This window comes from Piliocolobus tephrosceles, chromosome 4, assembly GCF_002776525.5.
Source record: "Piliocolobus tephrosceles isolate RC106 chromosome 4, ASM277652v3, whole genome shotgun sequence".
Lineage (NCBI taxonomy): Eukaryota > Metazoa > Chordata > Mammalia > Primates > Cercopithecidae > Piliocolobus > Piliocolobus tephrosceles.
In genome coordinates this window covers 148,853,958-148,870,262 of record NC_045437.1, presented here as the reverse complement: position 1 = coordinate 148,870,262, position 16,305 = coordinate 148,853,958, and the positions used below count along the sequence as shown (strand labels likewise).

General features: G+C 49.9%; 1 protein-coding gene across 1 annotated transcript; it reads right to left on the bottom strand.

Moving 5' to 3' along the window:
* Nucleotides 1-604: 604 nt before the first annotated feature.
* PCDH12 (protocadherin 12) lies at nucleotides 605-16,100 on the bottom strand. The gene is made up of 4 exons (XM_023193091.1): nucleotides 12,008-16,100; nucleotides 8,545-8,642; nucleotides 6,463-6,614; nucleotides 605-2,848 (listed from the first exon to the last, which is right to left on the bottom strand). Exons 1-4 carry the CDS (start codon nucleotides 14,882-14,884, stop codon nucleotides 2,424-2,426), a joined length of 3,552 nt encoding a protein of 1,183 aa, XP_023048859.1. The 5' UTR covers nucleotides 14,885-16,100; the 3' UTR covers nucleotides 605-2,423.
* Between the last annotated feature and the right edge of the window lie 205 nt (nucleotides 16,101-16,305).

The window sequence follows — 16,305 nt, the reverse complement described above, 5'->3', positions numbered from 1 at the left end:
GATCCAAATCTTGATCTGAGCAACCACTCAGTTAAATGTCATCTTAATTTGGAAAGCTCTCCCCCACAAACCTGCCAGGTGGCTTTGGGCAAGTCATCTGCCGTTTCTTTCTACATTCTTGGCTATAAAATGAAGAGTTGAAATAGATAAAGTTCAGACTCCTTATGACAATTGCCCATGTCTGTGAATGTTTAGATAGTATCTTAAAGCAATGCTGTGTAACCTTTTAAAGGTCAAAGTTTCCTTTAGAGAATCTGATGAGAATTTTGTATCTTCTGCCTAAAAAAAAAAAATGCCTAGACACAAAGTTTTACCTAGTATTCAGGGAGCCCAAGGAGTATAGATTTATAGCTTTTGAACTAGAATGATGCAATGGTCCCATGTGTCTAGTGATCCAATTGCCACCTATAATTCCAGCTTCCTCAGGTCATCTCCCCATGCCCACTGTCTTCTCTCTACCCTCCCAACATCTGCTCAGCACTGAAAATCTGCTGCTAACTGGGAGGTCACCATGGTCTACTCTAGTACTGTGGTTCTCAGACTTTGCTTTTGCATAACAGAATCATTTTTTCTAATGAAGTCCTACCTGGAGCTCCAATATGGATAAAAGGGGCCTCTGAAGCATTTACTGACACATTTATTCATTCATACGTCCATTCAACAGGTATTCACCAAGTGTTGCTTTGTGGCAGGCACCTGGCTGGTCAGGCTGGAGACCCTGCCTGCCTGCTTGGTTTCCCCCAGCTTCTCTCACTGGCCCACAGAACCCAACAGTTCTGTGATCCAGCCTGAAAATCACAGATTCTGTAAGGAGATCACTCTGGCCTAGAGTGAGATGAGGAGAAACCCAGAGACTCTGCCCCAGAAACTCATAACTTTGGGGAGCCTCATTTGCTTCATCTGTAAAATGGAATAATGGAATAATGACACCACACTGTATTCCAAGTATGTATGAGGCCTATTATCCCTAGTTGGGGGTATGATTGGCCCATTTCTGTGAACAGTGAACATGAGCGCTGAGCTCCAAGAAAGGACAAAAAGAGAAGCAGATAGAGGAACTTTTGCCTGCAGTGTCCAGGAGAGACCCAGGCTATTTAGAAGCTAGCTGATTGACTGCTCGGAAATTTCCAAGAAAATTATAAAGCTGAACCTTGGGAAAATATCTGCTATTTCTTCCGTCCTCCATCCCCTGGAAGGCTGGCTGCTGTCAGTGCGGATTTCATAGACCCAGTTCACACAGTGTCCTCTGGGATTCACAAGTCTAAACCTGCAATAACAGAGGAAGGTTTTCCCCCCAAATGGGGTCCAGAAAGATGACATCTGCACTCGAAGAGCTACTTGCTCGGAAAGAACAGGGGCCTGCATCAGTTCAGATCCAAGTTCCTTTCGCCTTGTGCCTGGAAATGTAGAGAGGTGCAGGCCTGCATGACTTTGGAAATGTTCCTTTCAACAGTGTTTCCCGAGGGAGCTCTGTCGGGCAAGTTCACTGCTGCCAACAGCTCACCTCCAGGGCCTTTCCTTCTCCTCTCCTTGGTTGGCAGGCTGGTGTCAAGGTCGAAGGCCTGGGTTTTGGTGTTGGGCCAGCCCGGGTCCAAATCCTGGCTCTGGCTGTACTCCCTGCTTGATCTTGGGAAAGCCACTTGACCTCTCCAAGCCCCATATCAATGTCTGTGAAATGGGGTTAATAATACCTCCCTCCAGGATTGTTGGAAAATCAAATTAAATCCTATTGTAAAGCCTGGTGCCTGGCTCATGTAAATGCTTTATAAATAGTTGTGCTTTCTTAGCTCTAATTTTGCAGCTGAGAAGCAGATTAGTTGGTAACATAGTGGTAGGGGAACGGGGTTAAGAGCACACATGTCTGCTATTTGTGTACCTGTCACTGTGTACCAAGGTGCCCTACGCCTGTCCAGGCCCAGTGTGATAGTCTTGCCAGGGATTGGATGACAAAGAACCCTCACTCTATTACTCTTCCCTTCTCCCTCTTGACAGGTGCAAACAGGAGAATGAATCACTGCTTTTCCTTTATTGGTAGATCAGAGAGCATTTCCTGGCACCCCCAGGGTACAGCCCCCTGACTCCTGCTACCCAAGAAGGCCATCCTTTCCTGCTTGTGATACTCCGTGGCATCTGTTCTGCCAGAGGACTGACCCTTTGTGCTCTACATATGTTTTGCCAGCAAACACTTATCTCAGCCACAAACTGTCCCTGTCCTCCAAAAGACTCAGAGCCACTTACAAGGGGCTGCTTTGGTCAGTCAGGTGTTAGTCCTGGAGCTCCTGCCTCCTCTGTGGGGGTAGCATCAGTCACCCTGAAGTTCTCAGGCCACCACTAGCTAGTGAGTTACGAGATTTTAGAAACCAGCTCATGTCCCCTGATCCTCAGGCCCCTGATTCTTGGATCCAGAGGCGTCCGAGGTATGTTCACAGGCACCTGCCGCTGCTGCTGCTGCCTCTGCTCCTGCCCTCAGTCCCCGTCTTTCCACCTGGGTCCCCCTGCACTTTCATGCCTGCGGCCGCACTGGTGGCCAAGTCTAGACTGAGGGTCCTCCCGCAGACCGAGAGCCGCCGCAGTGCCTCAGAGGCGGCCTCCACGGGCATGCTGGAGCGCTGTTCCAGCAGCATCTCCAATAGTGAGCTCATCTCTGAGACAAAGGTGCTGGCCAGCCTCGTGCCTGTTGGGCTCAGCTCTGGTGCCTCTGCCTTGCCGAACGTCTGGAAGGTCCTCGGCTCCTCCGTGGCTGCAGCATCCGGGGAGATCACATTGTCACGGTAGTTGGTGGTGAGGGGCAAAGAGAGTCTCGCCATCCAGGCCGGGTCAGGGGCGCTCAGCCGGTCCAGGGCCAGACCTGTGTGGGGAGGAGGGGACACAGTGAGGGCCAGGCTCCGGGAAGGGCCAGGCGGGTGAGGGTGGGGCAATGGGCAGGGCAAGGGCAGTGGACAATGGAGGGAAGGGAAATGGCAGGGGACAGACAGAGTGGCCAGACGGGGACAGGAAGGAAGAGGCCCTGACAGGGAAGCTCCCTGGGTAGGAAGGCAGTCGACTGACACACCCGGGCGAACCGAGTGGGGAAGCAGCAGGAGGAAGAAAAGGCCTAGAAGCAGGAATTTGCCTTCTTCTAAAGAATTTCCCAATCTGGGCTGTGGTGTGTTTCCAGTCTCAGTGTCTTCTATATTTTATCCAGGATTTTTACTCCTCAGGGCGCCTTCTCCCCTCAGGGCTCCACTAGCTGAGGATGGAGGGAAAATCCCTTTTCTTAGCCGATGCTGGAGTTCCTGACTTGGCGCTGCCTTTTGTTCCCATCCGTAATAATAGGGACCACATATTAGGTAGTTATGTGATGAACAATTTACATAATTATTTCATTTAACTTCCACACAAACCTTTGAGGTCAAGAGTATTATTCCTATTTGGTGGATGAGGAAACTGAAGCTGAAAGAAGTTAAGTCACACATCTGCTAGGCAACAAACCTCAATTTGATGCCAGGTCTGATGACTTTGAAGCCTCCCTATGATGGCACCACCCTGCCCTCTCTCTGAAGAGCTGGCCCTTCATCCCTCTGGATACTCCAGGTGCCCAGCTGGGGCCTCTGGAATTTCCAGGCCACCTAAGCTCTGCACTGTTACCACCTGGCCCCCGATCCTCAAAAACTCCTCAACATCTTCTCTCAAGCTGCCAGAAACCCTGGCCTAGAGTCAGGCTGGGGAGGGGCTGCCTGTCCAAGGGCTGTCCCAGGAGAGGGACTGGGGTAGTGGTGGTGGCAAGTCAGCCTGGTGGCTGGGAATTCAAAAAACTGGCCCCTACATTTGCAATGCCACAGTCACACTTCTTTTCCCATCCCTTCAACAGAAAATCCTGTTTCAAGAAACCAGTCCCAGGCCTGGTGGTAGAGACCAAGCCAGAGGAAAGAAACTATAAGTCTTATAGTTAAGAAACAGTGTCTTTAAAAAAAATTTTTTTTTAAAAAAAGCACAACATCTACTTAACATTTATCTAATGTTTGCCTAAGGTGAGTTACTTTAAAATCTGTGCACAGAATAAAAGACTGGAAGGAGATATGTCAAAATGTTAACTGAAATTACCTCTGGGCAAAAGCAATCCATTCTCTTTTTGTTTATCTGTGTTTTTCTGTATTAACCAAATACTACTTATGTAATTTGAAAAAGTTATTCTGAAGTATGGGTAGTCATTTTTTGTACTGATAAATGAATCTCTGTCTTGCATTCTGGACTATGCAGGTTGTGAGACAGTGTTGGGCTCCTGCCCTACAGGATCCTTGGGTTTAGCCCCATGCCTGGGACTTAGTGAATGTTTGTTGAATGATTGAATGAACATAAATATTAACCTTCAACATCTGGGAAATGCAAACCTTAGTTCCTTGAGACTCCGAGGCTATAAGGTTGGATGGAACTCTTGGTGTTGTAGAATCAGGCCTTTCCTTGTACACGGATCAGAGAGCTTCAGAAGGAGTGAAGCTTGGAATGAGAAAATCGCTGGGGCGTATGAGAACAGCTGAAAAGTGATGCTGACTTCACCTAGCATTACCCACCAGTTCTAGCTGCAGGTGGGCGCTGGGCCAACCCGGGTTTGATTTCCCAGCTTTGCCGCTTAGGGGCAGTGTGTGTGACTTTGGGAAGATGGCTTAACCTCTCTAAGCTCCCGTTTCCTCTTAGGAAGTGGTGAGACAGTAGTACTTATCTTGTGGAGTTGTTGTGAGGTTCGATGAGTTCATGCAACCAGTAAAACATTATCATGGTCACATTCTCAAGTGGGGCAATCTGAATCTGAAGCAGCAAATCTGAAGCAATCTGAAGCAGCAAGATCCCAGTCTCCCCATGGCAGTCCAGCCTGTGAGCGGCAAACGCTTTTCTGCGCCTCCTCTTTCCTCACTCCCCACTGCTTACAGTGCTCCTGTATTCAGTACCCTTTGTGCTATGGGCAAGCAGGACCGTGTGGGAACTGACCCCATGGGTTCCAGCCAGAGCTGATGAATAGAGATAGAATCCAAAGCTATATCCCCCAGCCATACGTAGCTATTGAGCACTTGAAATGTGGCCGATATGGTAGAAGAACTGAATATTTCATTTTATTTAATTTTAATTCATTTAAAGTTAAATAGCCACATATGGCTAGTGACTACCACATTGAACAACACAGCTCTAAAATTTAGAGCCACACTGCTTGTGTTAATAACTATCCATGAGCTGCTCAACCTTGGGCAAATTATTAAACATCCCTGACCCTCACATTTTTCCTTTATGAAGTGGGGATAATGAATAGTCCCTATCTCATAAGATTTTCTCATGAGGTACTTAGAACAGGGCCTAGCACATAGAAAGTGCCCAATAAGCATTAGCAATGTTTTTTTAACCAGGGAGAGAAGTCCCTGCTGTGCCTTCAGTGTGTCTGCAGCCAGATGGAGCACATGAGAAACAGTGTTAACTACATAGATAGAAAACCACAGCACAGGGATAGTCTGCCGTGGGGTGTGTTACCAAAGAAGGCTGACCAATGTCCGTAGCAGGGGCAGGGGGCGCTAGCAGATTCTTGAATTCAAATTCACATTATGTATTTATTGTCAAAGCTAATTGTTTCTCTGCAAAATTCTTTTTGTTTTAATTGCAATTGTTAGCATGTTAAAAGAGTTGCCCTGGTTCCCAGGGCGAAAGGGTATTGAAACACACCAGACGCAAATGAGTGGTAAGAAGTCCATAGAGGACAGGCTGGCTCAGGGTTTGGCTCCCCTTCGATCACTGGTGAGCTGGGTGACTCTGGGACGGCTACTTGATTTTTTTGAGCCTCGGTGTGCTCATCTGTAAATTCGAGGTAATAATTACCTACTTGAGGGGACTAGCTGGAGGCTTAAATGAGATCATGTACATAAGATGCTTCCCCAGTGCCTGGCATGTTCACTATTCTTACAATGATTTTTAAAATGAATAATCAAAGTAGGCCGGGTGCCTACTTTGGTTTTGATTACAGGTGGCTCATGCCTCTAACGCCAGCACTTTGGGAGGCCGAGGTGGGCGGATTGCTTGAGCCCAGGAGTTGGAGACCAGCCTGGGCAACATGTGAATCCCTGTCCCTACAAAAAAAAAAAAAAAAAAAAAAAATCAAAAATTAGCGAGATGTGGTGGTGCTCACCTGTAGTCCCAGCTACTTGGGAGGCCAAGGTGGGAGGATCACCTGAGCCCAGGAGGTCAATGCTGCAGTGAGCTGTGATCACCCTGTGATCACGCCACTCTACTCCAGCCTGGGTGACAAAGCAAGACCCTGTCTAAAAAAAAAATCAAAGTAGAACCCAGTCTTCAAAATACTTTCTGAGGCTACAAGGGTGAAAGGGAAGTTCAATGTTGCTGATGTTCCTCCACAGAAACAGAATGGCTTTTCCCTGCAGTGGATTGGAGTAGAACTCTGAAGCCTGGACACCATGGGGCAAGGTGACTCTAGGGGGTCCCTACCTGTGCAGGGGTCCAGCAGACTTGACAGCTCTTCTTCTAGCAATTGCTTCACAGAGAGGTCCTCTTCAGGATCCAAAGGCCCTTCTTCCTGTTCTGGGTCTGTCTGGCCTCCAGCCCTCGCACTTGGGCCATCTGTGTCTGGGATTGCACTCCTACAAAAGAAACCAACCAGTCCATGGGTAAGGACATTCCTATATCGATTCATTCATTCATGCCCATTTATGTTTGCATTCGTTTACCCGTATAGGGAACTGGATACACAGCCTGGCCTCTGCAGTCAGACCAACCTGGATCATGTGATTCCAGCCCTCCTCTTACTCTGTTTCCTCATCTGTAAAATGGGAGTAATAAATAACACCCACCTCACAGGGTATTGTGAGGGTAAAATGAGACGTTGTAGGTAAAGGGGCCTACCACAGAGCCTGGCACATTGTAAGCACTCAGCAGACAGAAGTGAAGATGAGTTCATTGATATCATTCTTGTTGCCCCTCCCATGCCTAGGTATTTCCTGACACACAGAAGTTTAGTAAACCTCAGTGGAGCCAGTGCAGCCGTCCATCCATCCATAGCAGAAGAGCTCCAGCAAGGCTGGGATTTTTGCCTGTCTCATTCCCTGCTCCCTCACTGATGCTCAGAACAGGGTGTGGCACACGGTGGGTGCTGAATCGACACTTAATGAGTGACTGAACATTCCTTCCTTCCTACTTTAGGCCAAATCCTAGGCCAGAAGAACAGACCTATGGAGGGTGCAGCTGGAGTGAGGCAGCCTAAAGCTGCTCAGAATCTGCTACCTGCATCCCAGTCTCCTGCTGTCTCCATCCTGGCCCCTCTCTCCCATGGACACTTGGGGACAGGCCTGGACCCTCATCCCAGCAGGTGGAAAGGCTCCTGAGGGGTTTTAAGGCATAGGAGTCCTTTCTGTTTGTTTGGGGTTTTTTCCCCCTGTAGCCATTTCTGCTGCTGTGAAGAAATGAGCAGTGAGGTGGCAAGTGTGTGGGTGATAATGACAACTAATGTTTATTGAGCAGTGAGTCTGAGTCAGGCCTCATGTGATGCAAGGTCCGTGCACCGTCTCATTCAAACCTTCCACACCTGTAAAGGGTTCTCTTTAATCACCCCATTGTACAAATGAGAAAACCAAGACTTGTGAAGATTTTGCAGATTCCCAAGGTCCCCGTAGATGAAGAGACAAAGCAAGAATTCAAATCCAGGCCAGTGTGACTCGAGTGTGTGGACTCACCCCTGCTGTACACTACCTCTTACCATCCTTGTAAAAAGAAGCTATAAGTTGTCAGGGCAAGAGCACTGACGCAGGAGTCAGGAACTCTGAGAGCTGGTCCCAGCTTTGCCACTCACTTGTTACTTGACCTTTAGCAAAATTGCTTCAAGGGGAAAGGAGTTAGCATTGTGCCTGCACCTACTATGCATCAGTCCTGGGCTATGGGCTTAGAATACAGTTGATCATGAAATTCTCACCCCATTACCACAAGGGAAATGGGATGGCTTCTATTTTACAGATGGGGAAACCAAGGTCCTGAGAGATTATCTCACTTGCTTAAGTTTACATAGCTGGTTTGAATCAAACTATTCAGAGCCTCAGTTTATCCATCCATAACAAGAAGTTGGATTTGATGTTCTCTTAAGCGCTCTTCAATTCTAGGATTGCCCAAAGGGACACGCCCACATATCCATGTCTTTAGTGGGGAGCCTTCATATTACGTTTATGGGCCAAGAGAAAGAGAGGTAACAGTTACAGATATAAAGGCAATTTACAGCACCTCTGTAATCAGGGGACAAATTGAGCCTCAGGGATGAAGTCATTTCCTTGGTGACTACTGTATTGATAGTATTTATTAATACAGCTTGATAGTCCTACAGGACTTCTAGGTCGTGTAAATACTATCAATACAGGCACCCCATGACCAAGCCTCCCAGGGTGGGAGGATAGATGCTGTCTGCTGCACCCTCCCAGGGGACCCGTGTCTGGGATGGGCTCACCCTTCCTCACTCAAAGAGGCTGCAGAGATGAGGGGCAGCCAGTAGGGGCCATGAGATGCCTGTGGGGGCTACGTGCTGCTTACCTGCTGCCTCCTGGCTTGGCCAAGTACTTATTTCCTCGGTGGTTTGGTTTGGGCTGGAATTGGCCCTGATGCAGCAAGGACAGCAGCTGGGAGATTTGCTACAAGACAGGAAAAATCTGTTGACTCCACACAATTCCGACTCAGCACACTTCCTCGCCGGATGTTTCCCTCAATGCCGGTGCTTTCTTTTTATAGTCTTTCCTCTGGCTTCAGATGTTTGTGTGATCAGATGGGGGATGGTGCCCAGTGACAGAGACAGGGACCTGGGTGGGCAGGTCCCCTGCTCTGTCATGTCACCCCAGGACCTGAGTGTCTGAAGGAGAGCAAGAGGACCCTCTGGGCCCATCCCCTCACACTCATTCCTCCGAGTGTCCTGCGCCTGGTGGACTCTGAGAGATAGGGGTGAAAAAGGCATTTCCTGACCATCAATTTGTTGTTACTTTGAGGAAGATTGTCTTAAAGAGTTATGTTCCCCTTTAGCAGTATGTGGACATTTGGCCGATTTTTGTGGACCAGATGTAAGACTATGTTGTAGAGAAGGCAAAATGGTGTCATTAAATTATTCATTTATTCATCTTTTCATTCATTCATTCAACAAGTACTTAATAAGTGCCAGGCAGGGTGGTTGCAATGGGAGTAAGAAGGAGAAGGAGACCCAGCTGCTGCCCTCAGCATGGTCATATCTGTCAGGAGGTGAAGGTTGCAGGCAGCCCCACAGGGAGTGGGGGAGCAGGGAAGAGTGGTTACCACAGGGGTTGCCTCTGGGCGTAGGGAAAGAGTGGGGGCTCTGTGGGAGCGGAGGAAGGCCCCTAACCCAACTTGGAGGAGGGAGGAAGCAGGGGGGTGGTACTGGATTAAGTTAATTCATTCATTGCAACAGATGTTACTGAGTTCATACTACATGCCAGGCACCTCTGCTGAGACCCAAAGGCTCCATAGGAGTTTGGCAAGTGGAAAGAGAATGAGGGTCTGGGCAAGGGGTGATGGTGAGAGGTGGGTGGTTTCCGCCAGAAGCACTGCACACCGAAAGGCTGGAAGAGAAGGTAGAGTTTCAGAAAGATTGGAGAATGGAGCAGGGGATGGGTGAGCTATCAGGGCCAGACCCTATAGGCCATTGGGAGGGAGAGGCAACAGATCAAGTCCTGGGAGGCAGAGTTCTAGTTCAAGGCCATTTGTAGCTTATTGTATAGTGTTAGGCTTTTAGACCTGCTCAGACCTCAGTTTCCTCATCTCTAATGGGGGCTAGAAATGCCCATACAGCCTTCTTCTCAGTGTGGTCAAGATTAAATGGCTTGAAAAAGTTAAAAATCCTCTGCAAAAGCAAGGAGTTTGGACTGTTATTCCTAGAAACACTGCTTCAACCTCCTGGGTCCACCCCCATTCCTCCCTTAGGAGGTCCACCGTGCCCTCGGTGCAGCTTGAGGTAGGAAGTGTCAACCTCAGAGGAGAGTTGGAAGAGGAGATGGCCAGGACTGGGGTTTCACTGTGTCTTGGGAGACTCAGGGTCTCATTGCCTGCCTCAGGGAAGATCCCACCTCCCAGCCCAGGCCCAGAAGCCCTCCTAAGATACCTGCCACCTTTGCTCAAGTGACAGCTGGCATTTCATGACATGACTCCCTACATGCCAGTCCCTATGCTGAGCACTATTATTCAGGGTCACTTCACAGTTACAGCCCAGATTCAAATCAGTCAGACTCAGGTTCAAATCCTAAATATGCCCCTGCCCCAGTTCCCATCAGTGTGGCCTTGAGGAATTACTTAAGCACTCTGAGCCTCAGTTGCCTCAACAGTAAAAAAAAGTGAATATTAATGAGACCCAGATCGTATGGTGGGTTATGAGGATTAAATGAGCTTATTAATAGATCCCATGATAAACAATGATTGTCCAGTGTCATATAATCTCACTTAATTCTTACAACAGTCTAAGGGAAGAGATACCATTATGGCCATTTTGCAGAGGTGGAATTGGAGGCTCACAGGGGCTACACAGAAATTAGTGGGAGGGCTGGCATTTAAACTCAGATCTGACTCTGTGCTGCTGGAAAGATATGAGCATTGGGCAAGCAGCCTCAAGTTGATCCCAAATGGGCACCTTTCTTTCTGTCACCTCAGCGGGGCCACCCACAGTGCCTATTCTCTGTTGTCCTGTCTACCAGCAGCCAGCACAGTGTTCAGCACAGAGTTTATCCAAAAAGCACCTGATAAATGGATGGATGAATGGAAAGATAAATTAGTGGTTGGCTCTGGCAACCTCTGGGTCTGTACCGATTCCAGGGCAAGATTCCTAAGAGAACAGCTGGGCCATCTCCAGGTGGCTTCCTGAGGAGGGAGTAAGGGAAGGAAACTGTGTTTTGTTTCACAGGAAACATGAACTGATGGCCTGGCCAAACAGAGGTGTGCCTTGGGCAGGCAGCCTGGCACAGTGAAAATATCCAAGGTTCACAGAAGCAGACATGGGTGTGAGATCAGGCATCATCCCTGAAAAGGTTTCCACACTTGTGTCTAGAAAATCCCAGGTCCTTAGACATTTTGTCACTCATCATCCCATTTAGACTCTAAGGAGGCAGACACAGGGTAAGTTTGGTCTCATAATCCCCATTTTATAGATGAGGAAAATGAGGCTCAGATGTTGAAGGATGTGTACAAGGTTGTCCAGCTCCTAAGTGACTGTGTTGAAATTTGAACCCCAATCTGCCTAACTGCAAAGTTCTAAGGTTATTTCCACTGCCCCATCCTGCAGGCCCAGCCAGAAAGCTCTGGGGTCTCAGACAAATTATTTGCTGCACCTGGGTTTGGGTGCAATGATGCCTATGCTGGCCTTCTTCATAGGGAGGTTGCCCAGATGAGATGAGGGCAGGCAGAGAGTGGAGATAGAGAAGTGCTTTGAGGAAGTAATAGCAATGATTTGCTGAGTACTGACTACATGTCAGATGGACGCCGTTCTGCAGGCATTAAGAGCATTCACTCATTTTATCTTCAAGCGAACTTAGAAGATGGGTGCTGTTAACACAGACGTCTTTCAACAGAGAAGTTAACTTCCCCTGTGGTTCAGAGCTAGGAAGAAGTGGAGCTAGGATTTGAACCCAGGCAACCTTGCCCAAAGATTATACTCTTAGTCAGTACCTTTGCTGTGTGTCTACTTGTGAGGCACCATAAATGCCTTGTAGAAATTAATTGATCAAATCCTCTGGACAACTGTATGAGGTAGATACTCTTATTCTCATTTCTAATTTACAGATAAGACAACTAAGGCCCAGAGACCGTGAGGAATTTGCCTAGGATCACACAGCTAAGTTCAGCCAGTCACAAATCTGTGCCCTGAACCACTGCTATCCAAAGCATCAAAAAGTACCAGGTGAGCCTAGGGAAGAAACATGAGGACTGTGCAGGTTATGGGGGTGTCTGATGCTGTTTCTGGTGGTCCAGGAGTGACCAGAGAAAGAACTGCCCATGCCCCAGGTACCTGAACAGGAGGAGAATCCACAGTGAGCTCCTCCACGGGGTTCCGCTCGGCGAAGGCAGCCACAGACAGCCGGACCAGACTCCGCAGGATCTGACGGGGCCCTAATTCTTTCTCAGGGGACACTTTGCCATTGAGATGTCGCTGCCGTCTCAGGGTTGCAGAGGAGGCTGGTGGGCTCTGTGGGGCCTCCTCACTGCCCTGGTCTCCAGTCAGCCTCCCTGTGGGGCTGCCTGCAACTTTCAGAGGCCTGGAACGTGGTTGGCCTGTGGCAGGCTGGGGCTCGGCAAGGTTCAGGTTCTCCCGGGAGGCGTTCCTCTGCCTGGGATGGTTGAAAAGGAGGTTGACGGTGTCTTGCAGCACCTCTCGGCTCTCTGCTGGTGCTCCCTGGTTGCCTTGATTACGTAGCGTCCTGTACAGGGTCGGGGTGAGGTGGAAGGGGGCCTGAAGGCAGGGGTCCCAGCCTGCTTCCATCATCGCCTCCTTGTCCACATCTTTGTGGGACTGCCCAACTTCACAAGGCTCACCTGCCTGACCCCTGAGCATAGGCACGAGGTGGATGTCCGCCTTCTGAATGTGTTTCTGGGGCCTCTTGGGCTGCTGGCGGTAGGTGGACTCGGCCTCCCGACAGTTGTAGGCCCTGTTGTCCTTCTTCTCTGTCCGGCAGATGGACATGAACAAAGCCAGGATCAACCCGAAGATGCCCAGCAGTACAGTCAGGCAGATCACTGTCAGCATCGACATGCTCAAGGCCCCAGGCTTGCGGGCTGAGTCCCTCAGGTGGTCAGCACTGGTGACAAACATGATCCTCAACAGGGCTCGGGTCTGTAAAGGGGGGCTTCCCTGGTCCTCTACCACTATCTCCAGCTCCCACTCACTCCCAATGAGGCTGCTGGCATTGGTGACATTGACGAACAGCTGCCCTGCATGGGGGCTGAGGATGAAGAGGTGGGCTTCATTTCCACTTCGGATGCTGTAGAGGGGCTCTCCATTTGCTCCCGAGTCTGCATCTCTTGCCACAATGGTCGTCAAAAGGAATGGCCGGGAGCTGTGAGTGGCCAGTGGAGGTGTGTCAGCGCCTGCTGGACCCAAGCCATTGGGAGTCTCGATGGGCACCAGCAGATGGCCTGTGGAGGCGTTCACAAGCACGGAGAGGCTGGCTTTTCCATCGCTGAGCACCGGCTGGACCACCTCTGGGGCATTATCATTGGCATCCAAGAGGCTGACCCTCACAGAGACACTGGATGCAAGCATGGGTTGCCCACTGTCCTCTGCAATCACCTGGAATTCGAAGCCGGCCATCTCTTCATAGTTCAGGGACCTCTGAGCAGTGACCTCTCCTGTGTTGGAGTCAATAGCTACTAAGTGAGCAACTGGGGAATCATGGATGCGGTATGAGACTTTTCCATTGATACCCGAGTCTGCATCATGAGCCTTGATGGTAATGAGGTGAAGAGAGGGTAGGTTGTTTTCCCGTGTGGAGACTTCGTACCTGCTTTTCTCAAACACAGGTGCATTGTCGTTGATGTCACTGATTTGAATGCTGAGCTGTTTCTTGGCTGATAAGGGCTGCAGTCCTTGGTCTTGGGCTAACAGAGTGAGTGTATATTTGGGCCACTGCTCTCTGTCCAGTGTGGCATTGGTTAGCAACATGTATGTGTTGCCATTAGTTCTTTTCAGCCTGAAGTGGCCCAGCTCTTGGCTCAGCCAACAGTGGACCAAACCATTGTTTCCTGAATCCAAGTCATCTGCCATGACAAGAGCAATAAAACTGTCCTTGGGAAGAGCTTCTGACACCAGTGATGGCTGGGAGGCCCATGTAACATGGATGCTTGGGATGTTGTCATTGACATCCAGAACCTTGATGAGAACTTTGCAATGGGCTGGGATGGGATTGGGACCCAGGTCCCTTGCCTGGACATCCACCTCATAGGCAGGGTTCTTTTCATAGTCTAGAGGTCGACGCAGAATGACCTGGCCTGTCTTGGCATCAATACTGAAGGTGTCCAGCACTTCCGGAGGCATGTGCTTACTGAGGAAGAACTCCACCTCCCCATTGGGGCCTTGGTCAGGGTCTGTGGCAGTCAGTTTTATGAGAAGAGTACCAGGGGCAGCGTCTTCTTGGATTTCTAGTGCCAGTGAACTCTCAGCAAACACAGGGCTATTATCATTGGAGTCCAAGACGTTGACCTTGACCAAGCTGGTGCCTGACTTGGGGGGGTTCCCATTGTCATAGGCAGTTAACACCAGATCAAAAAATGAATGGATTTCCCTGTCCAGCTCCTTCACCACTACGAGTTCTGCGTGTTTGGTCTCATCAGGGCCCACAATGACATCCAAGGCAAAGTGCTCACTGGGAGACAGAGTGTAGGTGTGCAGGGTGTTAGGGCCTGTGTCTGGGTCAAGAGCTCTGTCCAGGGGGATCCGGGTGCGCAGAGAGGCGCTCTCAGAGATTTCCAGCTCCTGCTCGCCTTTGGGAAACCGTGGCTGGTGGTCATTGATGTCCAGCACTTGGATCTCCACGTGGATCAGAGCCAAATCCCCTGTGGCAAGCACATCAAAGGAAACCAGGCAGGGATCCCACTGTCGGCATAGCTGCTCTCGATCCAGCCGCCTACCTGTGCTGAGCAAGCCTTCCTCAGAGTCCACCTGAATGGGGAGCGCCTGAGGCAGCTGCAACACCTGGAAGGCAGCCCCAGCTTGCCCCTGCCTCTCCTCCCGGCCCAGCTCCTGGGCCAGCTTCCCGATCACTGTGCCGGATGGCACTTCCTCTGACACTTGGTATTTCACCGTGAGAGTGGTCACCTCCTGACCATCCCCTAAAAGAAATAAGTAGCCACCTGGCCCCAAAAGCCCCAGCAGAAGTTGCAGAAGTTGCATCACGCTTACCACCAAGTGGGTCACATTCAGAAACTGCTAGAGTTCTTTCAAGGCTGGACAAGTCCTCCAGTGTTTCCTGGGTGGCTTGATCAGCCCCGTGCTCCTTCCCCCGGACCTGCTGGCACAACCTTGTCCCATAGTTAGATGATGATGGAACAAGCAGGACCCCCAGGCAAGGCCATCTTCATCGGAAGCGATCTGAGATATCCAAACGTCGATCAAGAATTGCCAGGGTAGACCCCTACAGGGGAACTAGCTGGTCCACTTCAGCAAATGATGGACAAGAGCTGGTCTAAGGGGGACCTGACCCAGTTGAGCAGGATGTGGGACTCTGACTTCCAAACAGTTGCTGGGGAACAGGCTGGGGAAACAGAGAAGCAGCTTTTTCCTATGGAAACCCCACCTACAGGAAAAGGGAGGGCTGTGAGTTTCAATGCCAATTAGAGAAAGAGCATTTCCTGTGAAGCTAAGTGGCCTGCCGCTGAGGAGGATGAGGCTGGGGCTCTGGGGACAGGCCAGATGGGAAGCTGCTGTCCATGCAGCAAGGCCGCTGCTGAGGGAAAGGGAGCCTCTGCATCACCAAGTGAGCAGAAAACTTGAGCCTCCACCTGCTTGCAAGCGGACTGATGCCCCTCCCGGGCAAGTCATGTTTCCTGTTTCTCTCCCCTTCCCCAACTCTCTTTGTTCCTATCTTTTCCCCCATTGTTCCCCTCTCACGCCTGTCTTTTTCCCGCTCTTGTTTACCTCTCTGTCTTGACTCTGCCCTGATCACCCGTTTTTGTCTCACTGCAGCTGTGATTAACAGAGCAGCCATCAGAGCTAAACTGCCTGAGTTCAAATTCTGATTTTGCAACTTACCAGCTGTGTCATCTGGGATAAGTCACTTAACCTCTCTGGGCCTCCATTACCTCATCTGTAGAGTGGGGATGGGAGTAAGAATAGTAGCCCTTTCAGCAGGAAACTGTGAGGATTAAACGAAATGATGCATGAAGGGCTTTGGCCTGGGCCTAGCCCCATGTCACAGGCAGTGACGTTATTGCAAGGGGTGAGTGTTGTAATCTGCACAACTTGTCACACCCTATGGCTACCTCTGGATCTTGTATTGGCCCTGGGGCAGTCCCTGCCCACACTGACCTATGAGGGTGCCCATGGTCTTGATTCCGGAAGCTGCAAGAACCCGTGTGACTTGACTTGTGTGGCTCTCCTCCTGCTTCCCTTTGGCCCCCGCCCCCCCTCCAGCCTTGAAGTCCATTGTTCTCTGCATCTGGTCCAGCCTGAGTCTCTGTCTGGGGAACCCCCAGCCTCCCACTCCTCTTGGAAGCTTTTATACATTTCCCTCTCCCACACCTTCCCCTCCCTTTCATCTATGTCTTTCCCCCTTCCTCCAATTCTTCTCTCCCCAGTTCTGTTTATAAGAGTCC

What these genes read in the sequence shown, in the direction of transcription:
- PCDH12 (XM_023193091.1), bottom strand. Translation starts at nt 14,884, where the DNA reads ATGCAACTTCTGCAACTTCTGCTGGGGCTTTTGGGGCCAGGTGGCTAC. An exon ending in GCCAAGCCAGGAGGCAGCAG is followed by an intron (nt 6,615 to 8,544) that starts GTAAGCAGCACG and finishes TTTCTTTTGTAG; the next exon opens with GAGTGCAATCCCAGACACAG. An exon ending in TCTGCTGGACCCCTGCACAG is followed by an intron (nt 2,849 to 6,462) that starts GTAGGGACCCCC and finishes CTCCCCACACAG; the next exon opens with GTCTGGCCCTGGACCGGCTG.